The 7,469-nt window shown below is 54.3% G+C and overlaps 1 protein-coding gene across 4 annotated transcripts in view; it reads right to left on the reverse strand.

Annotated features, from left to right (window-relative positions):
- Positions 1-4,944, reverse strand: part of SAMD11 (sterile alpha motif domain containing 11) — a 79,536-nt gene extending 74,592 nt beyond the window's left edge. Inside the window, exons 1-2 of one of the 4 annotated variants that reach the window (XM_026681572.2) lie at positions 4,285-4,944; positions 2,137-2,177 (exon numbers count right to left, since the gene is read on the reverse strand). In XM_026681572.2, the coding sequence (XP_026537357.2) occupies positions 2,137-2,177; positions 4,285-4,828 (585 nt within the window). In that variant the 5' untranslated portion in view covers positions 4,829-4,944. Of the gene's footprint in view, positions 1-2,085; positions 2,178-4,284 lie in introns of all 4 variants that reach the window. The other 3 variants (XM_026681571.2, XM_087944424.1, XM_087944423.1) reach the window with 3 other exon arrangements.
- Between the last annotated feature and the right edge of the window lie 2,525 nt (positions 4,945-7,469).

Genomic DNA, 7,469 nt, shown 5'->3' on the forward strand with positions numbered 1-7,469 from the left:
GACTAGAGAAAGTAGAAACATAAAGAATCCAGATTTTTATTTAACTTAAAATCTTGACATCTGGCACGAAAGGCCAGCACTCAGAACTGAACAAACCTTCGACCCAGGACTATGTTTTGAGCATAGGAACTGCGGAGAATTCAGATCTCTGCTTCTCTCCAAGCTTCCTTTATTTCAGTTAGAAACAATCTATTAGGAAAGGGAGGTCTACTTTCTACTCATCATCTCTGCTAAGAATTTAATCCAGAATGAAATTGGTTCAAATGTCATTAACCAGTTCTTTGCAGACACATGTGCCAATCTGTGACAAATCTCTCTTTAGGAGTTCACCCCCCCACCAAAACAGCTTCGTGGTTTTTTTTTTTTTTTAAATCTGTTCCTTGTTTCTTTTCCCAGATGTGCTTTAAAAATAAGCAATGCTAGACATCTGTTTTTCACCAGCCTTACAAGTTATGTACGCAATTCGGATCCCATGGGGTTTTCTCAAAGCCAAATTCTTCTCTTCCTCCCACCCCCCTTCAAACAAACACACGCATTTGACTTTAATCACAAAACCGGCGAGGCTGTGCGAAACCGAATGGCAAAACTTGCCATGCTATGGATGTCCCCATCAGAAAGTGGTGAGTCCAATCTGTCTGTAGCCACACACACACACACCATGCAAACCTTACCATCTGCACACCACACCAGACACCTGAGTGGCAATCCATCAAACCCCATTTCCCCTCCGCTTCCTTAGTCACCAGCCAGCTATTCCTCCTGCTCCAAAATACGACATCCTTATGAAATTTATAAAAAGTCAATAAACCTTCAGTGGCATCCGCAGCCTCGCAGTCCAAACCTTCTTCCCTAGGGCACCTCCTGGCAGATCTGAATTTTGCTCAACACCAGTTGCAAAATTTGCATTTCCGAAAACATGCGAAACTCAAAAAGGGAAAACAAAAAAAACAAAACCGGAAGAAAGGCAGCAGTGGCTTGTTTCCTAGACAAAAGATGCCTCCAAACACGCCTGTGTGAACGCAACTGCTCTCAACGACATGATCTTTAAAAAAAAAAAAAAAAAAGATTATAAAATCTGGAGAGCTTTAAAAAGCAGACAAAACATCTCCCTAGTCAATTCTTCTGAAGCAGTGGAGATGATCCTCTGAAGGCCCCAAAGCCAGTCTTTTCTTTCTGATCCCAAAGAAGAGAGGCCAGTCCGGTAGGGTTGGCTTTATTCCTCAAAGAGTGGGTAAGAAATAAGAGGGTGGATGGATGGAAGAAAGGAAGGAAGGAGGGAGGGAGGGAGGGAGGGAATTGAGAGGATGGAGAAAGGTGTATGATAGATTAGATAGATTGATAATTAGATAGATAGAGATGGATGGATGGATGGAAAGAGAGATGAAGGAGGATGGAGAAAGACGGATGATAGATTGATGGATGATTAGATAGATAGATAGATAGATAGATAGATAGATAGATAGATAGATAGATAGATAGATAGATATGGATGGATGGAGAGATGAGAGGATGGAGAAAGATGGATGATAGATTGGTAGATGATTAGATAGATAGGTAAGTTGTTCGGTCATTCAGTAGATAGATAGATAGATAGATAGATAGATAGATAGATAGATAGATAGATAGATAGATAGATAGATAGATAGATAGATAGATAGATAGATAGTTCCTTTCTCCCAGCCACTTCTTTTAAATCAGACCCAGCTCCCACAGCTGGAGATGAGTGGCTGGCCAGCCAGCTAAACCGAAACCATCCCCCCCTCCCCTGAAAAATTGTCTTCCACTAAACAAGTTGCTGTTTTAAATGGCAGACGTAATCCAGAAGGGTAAAAAAAAACACAGAAGCATCCAAAGTGTGCCATAAAGAGGAGAGAGAGAGAGAGAGAGAGAGAGAGAGAGAGAGAGAGAGAAAGAAAGAAAGAAAGAAAGAAAGAAAGAAAGAAAGAAAGAAAGAAAGAAAGAAAGAAAGAAAGAAAGAAAGAAAGAAAGAAAGAAAGAAAGAAAGAAAGAAAGAAAGAAAGAAAGAAAAGAAAATCCGGATTCATTTTGGTGGGTTTGTTGTTTTGTTCCTCACGATCATCTTACCACTGGAGACGAAATTCGACACCCAGGGCAATCACAGATTGGTGGATGTACCTGTAAAATTCCTTTGGACATAAGCGTCTTCAAACTTTTCCCTGGGTGCAGGAAGACAAGGGGAAGGAGGAAAAGGGGGGGGGGGCAGAGAAAGAGAAAGTGCTTAGGTTGGTTTGGAAGAGAGGGAAGGCTGGCCACAAAAGACGTCAGCCTCGCTTCTACCCCCCACCCCGTACCCTCCCCCAGCCCCCCCCCCAGCTCGTTCCTTAATTGAACTCTCTCTCCCGTGGAAAGGAAGGATGCGTGCCCCCCCCCCCACCCTCATTAGCCCTTAACTAATCCTCTTAGAAAGAAAAGGGGAAAAAAACCTTGGCCAGACTGAAAAGGTGACTAATGGGGAGCTAGGAGGGGTTGGAAGGAGGAGGAGGGGGGCCGGGCTGCCTCCCCTTCCCCCATTCTGGATGCAGTTTAGAAGGGCTATATAACACACACGCACGCACGCACACACCCTCTCTCTCTCTCTCTCTCTCCTCCGACCAGCAGACCACGAAGGCTGCGGAGGATGGAGGGGCGGACAGGCTCTCTCTCCCCCGAGGCGGAGACGGGGGGGGCTGAGGCTTCATTAGAGTGGCGGTGGGAAACGGGGGGGGGGAGACAGCTCCCTCTTTTTCTCCTCCTCCCTCCACCCCGCTTTCTCCCTCCAGGCAATCAATAAACAAGGCGAGGTGTCAATCAACCGCCTGAAAACGACCTTTCGTCGGGCTCTCCCCCCCATCCAGCCGCCCCAGTCTCTGCTCGCCGCATCCCGCTAATGATATGTCAAAGCCTCTCTCTCACACACACACTCACACACACACAGAGCCAGCGGGAGAAAAGACCAAAGTCCCAGCCCTGCGACAGGGCGCCCACGCCAACACACACACACACACACACAGCCTGCGGGGCTCTTTCCGCGGTTGGGGAAAAAAAAAAGAGGATCGAGCCGCGTCGGGGAGCCGGGGAGGGGAGGAAGGGGAAGGGGAGAAACCCCCAGCCCTGCCGCCCACCTGCCCTCCTCCGTGGGGTTCTCCCCCGCAACCCGAGGGACCGGTCCCTCCTCCCCCCAAAGCGGCTTGCGATTCAACCCAAGCCAAGAGAGGCAGGATCGGTTCCCGGGTGGGCGATGGTGGCTCCTTTCCCGCAGCGGGGCTCCAGCTACGAGCCCCCAAAGAAGAAACTGGGGGTCGCCTTAGCGCTCTCCCCGCCGCCGGGAAGCGCGCCTTCGACGTAAAACAGCCGCTGGTCGCCCTTCCCTTCGGCTCCGGGGCGCATAAGCGAGTCTCACCGACCGAGCGCGCGGCTTTCCGGAGCCCCGCAAGTTCCCCGTCTCCCCCTCCACCCCTCCTCCTCCGAGCAGCCACCCACCCGCTTCCAGGCGCCAAAGAAGAAGCCGCCGCCGCCGTCTCGGAGCGTTCCGGCTTCAGAAGGTCGCCGCGGCGGCTCCATGGGCGGCCAGCGAAGAGCGGGTTGGGCGGCTCCGAGCCAGGCGGCCGGGGGTGTTTGGAAAGGGGACGCGCGCGGCTCCAGCCTCCCGTCTGCCTCCCCCGGTGGACGGGGAAGGAAGGCTCCCTCTTTCTCTCCCTCCCTCCCTCCTTCCCTCCTTCCTTCCTTCCCTCCCTCCCCCGCCTGCCCGCCCCTCCCTCCGCTCCTCTTCGCCCGCCCCGAGCGGGGAGGAGGGGGCGGCAGAGAAGACGCACCTCCGGAGTCTCTCGCGCGCCTCTGCGCAACTTTCCAACCACGCGGAGGGGAAACTCCGACACGCGCTCCCGCTTGCCGCCCCCCTCCGCCGCTTGCGCGCGCCCCCAGCCCCAAACCGGCGGGCGAGGGGTATTTTTGCAAAGCCTCCCAACACCCCCATCCTCTCCCGCCTGCCCCCAAAACCGGGTTGCGCGCAATCCAAGACGCCCGCAATCCCCGTCCCCCACCCCCAGCAACCCAAGGCATCAAGAGTGGAGTTAAAAACAGAAGAAAAAAAACCTCTCCTTCCTTGGGGCTCCCCCGGCATCCTATAGTCGGTCCCACCGGGTTGAAGGGGCCAGGTCTACTCCATCCCGGAGGAAGGGGGGGCGAGAGTGCCTCTGCCCAGGAGCAGAGCGCGCTCGCTCTGCCAGCCTGGCCCACGGCTGGTTCCCCCGGGGGTGGTGATGGGTGGGTGGTCGCCGGGGGTACCTTTGTGTCGGATGCTCCGCTTCCAGTCCTTGGCGGTCTCCCGGCCGCTGACGAACTGGAACTCGTTGGGGGTGAGCCACTCGCCCCGGTAGCGGATGGAGGGCCCTTTGCTGCCCTGGCAGAGTTTGCGGATGTAGAGCAGGGCTCGGTTGTCGCCGCACTCCACCTCCAGGCAGGGCTCGCCCCGGTCGAAGAAGGGCTGGAAGTCCGGCGCGGAGGCGGAGGCGGCGGAGGCGGAGGAGAAGCGCTCCAGCACCAGCTCCTCGGGCGGCGGCGGCGGCGGGGCGGCGGCGTGGAAGTCCAAGTAGGCGCGTTGCTGCTGCTGCTGCTGGTGGTGGTGGTGGTGGTGGGCGACGGCGGCGGCGAAGAGCTGCTCGTAAGCCGGCGGCAGCGGCGGCGGCAGGTGCGGGGTCACCACCGGGATGGAAGCGGCGGCGGCGGCGGCTAAGGGCACCAGGTACCCGGGCAGCGCCTCCATGGGTTGGTGGAAGGCGGCCAGCGCCAGCTCCTCGCCATCCGGGCGCTCCCTTTTGATGGCCGGCATGCTGGCGGCGGCGGCGGCGGCCTCGGCTGCTTCCAGCGAGCGGCGAGGAGGAGGAGGAGGAGGAGGCGGCAACAGCAGCTACACCTTGCAGGCGCCGCCGCCGCCGCCGCCGCCGGAGGAGGAGGCGGCTGGCGAGGCGGAGGCGGAGGAGGCAGCCACGGGGCGCCGGACTCCCGCACAGCAGCCGGCGACGGCCGTTTTAATACGCCCGGGAGTAGCAGCAGCAGCTCGACGCGCCTGCTGGAGCGCTGCCCCTCCGGCGGTCGGCTTGACATTTCGGCCAGCGAGGGGCCGCCGCCATCTCGGTCGCCAAAGAGTTATTGATCGGCGGCGGCGGAGGCTGCGGAGGCCGGAGAACCTCCCTCTCGCCCCGAGCTTGACCTGCTGGCCCGGCCGCTTTCGGCTCTCTTGAATCCCGCCCTTGGAGGAAAGTTGGGGGCTTTCTCTTTTCAACGCCTTTCAATCAAGCCATCAGAGTTGGGAAAGGGGGCCTTGGAGGTCGTCTAGCCGGGTCTTATCCACCCCTCCCCGACGCCTGGCTTTTCTTGCCCCGCCTCCGAGCATAAAACTTCCAAAACTTGCCAAACGTTCCCGCGTAACTTGGAAGCGGCTCGCCCGGCTCTCGCCGTCTCTTTTTAAAAAAATAAGTTTTTTTTTTAAATAAAAACTTGAACGTATCCTCTTCCATTAAACAGTGTGTAAATCTGGGTACAAGATGTCTCTGTGCAATTGCAACCCCAGTTTACAACGTTCGTTACATGGGTGATAATTCTCTAATCTTACAATGTTCATATTCACTTCTCCCTCTTGACGGATCTTCTAATGAAAATATTATTATATTGAGTAGGTCATCTTAACAATCATCTACTGTAAACCACTGCGTCACCCGGGCTCTCAGTAGGTTTTCCTGCCTAAGGGGGTGTGGGGGTTGGACTAGAAGACCTTCAAAGGTCCCTTCCAACTTTCCGATTCCATAATTCTATCATAGTCATCGTATTGTTCACGTCTCTAAACACATTGTTGCACTAATATCCATTTATTTCTCACTTCTAGCTCACTGCTTCTTTGGAACAACTTATCAACTTTGGAGTCTCTAACCCCCACCTCCCCATCCCGCCCTGAGGTCCCGAGGTGGGGGGAGGACAGGCACCTGCTTGAAGGGTCCAAATTGCCCATGCCATCCTGTCTCCCCCACCCCTGCACCCCTAAAAGGCAGCCCCCACCTGGATGATTGTTGGTAAAGAGCAGGCTGGCAATGCCAAGCAGATTCGGATGGATGCCAACTCCAGGGCCCGAAAGATGGAGGGACACCCCCCCCCAAGCATTATTCTTGTAGCAACAGGCATCAGGAAGGAGGAGGGGGAGGGGGCTTTAGGAGCTAGACTTCCTTCCCCCACCAATGTGAGAAGACTGGGAGTATCTCCCTCCCCCCAAAAACGCGCCTACCGCCGGGTGTCCAAAGTGAGGAAGAGTGGAAGGGAAGGGGAGAAGTGGATTTTAAATGGGTTGGGGGAGATGGAGTGGGATAACACAGTCACACTTCTAGCCTGGCCCCTCAACCTGCCACCCTACACCCCAAAATCTGTTTCGAGAAAGAGGAAGACGATGCTAAACAGTTTGCAAACCATGATTTATGGGTTCACAGAACCACCCAATGAGGGCTTGTTCAGTTAAATGCTGAGCATGCAAATTATATATTTCTTAATTTATACTTCTTGGAGACTGGCCAGCAGCAGTGCCACAGAAGCGAAGTGCAGCAAACAACACCTTAAAAACCGCCACCGATACCCATCTCACAGGCGGGGGACATAGGAGCAGAACTAGCGACAGGCCGTTAAGTGAAGCGGTCAGTCAATAAGTGAAACTGGCCGCCGTGCTTACGACCTGACTCCAGCTTTGGTTTGCGATGGTTGTGAATGCAAGGAGGGTCACACGTTGTCCCATTTTACCATCACTGTATGAGGCAGTTGCTAAGTGAGGACTACCCGTCGGAAACACAGCCTTCCTTCTCATTCTCACGCTCCACCTGCCTATCCCAAACAACATTTTATTGTCAACATTAAAATCTCTATTTCTGTTCTGACCCAAACCTTGTTCCAAGGAAACAAACAGCAAACAGAGATAAAAGCAAAACCTTTTAATGATTCTCAACGAATTCCATTCATTCCCGGTTAAAAGCCTGTTTCAAACTAATTGTCTCTGATAAGAACGAGCCTTGTCAAGGTGGTGCAAGGCTGCCAAGAACACTAGATAAACTTACTAAGAAATGTTCCAAACGCAAAAAGTTTCCAAACACAAACTAAGAGAATCCGAACGTCCACAATGCTTGAGCGCAAAACCTTCTTTGCTTCCTGCAAAGAACTCCGGTTTCTCAGCTGGCTTTTATCCCTTAAGGGAGGGGCCATTACCTTGCAGCCTTACTCCCGAGTCGCCTGTGATGCTGCAGCTGCTCTTTCCTTCAAGCAGCCCTGCATGCACGCACACTGGGCCCAGGCTCCTCGGGGTCCTCTTCATCGCTGCTGCCAGCCTCCACAAGCTCCGAAGGCAGCACTCCACTCCCTGATGGTCCTGGCCCCATCCCTGCATCCCACGCAGGCCCCTCATCTGAGTCCTCGCTCTCCGAGACCTCAGCCAGCCACAC

Source organism: Notechis scutatus, chromosome 16 (assembly GCF_049901735.1).
Source record: "Notechis scutatus isolate UNSWTSFEM ecotype Mainland chromosome 16, rNotScu1.2, whole genome shotgun sequence".
NCBI classification, from domain to species: Eukaryota; Metazoa; Chordata; class Lepidosauria; order Squamata; family Elapidae; genus Notechis; species Notechis scutatus.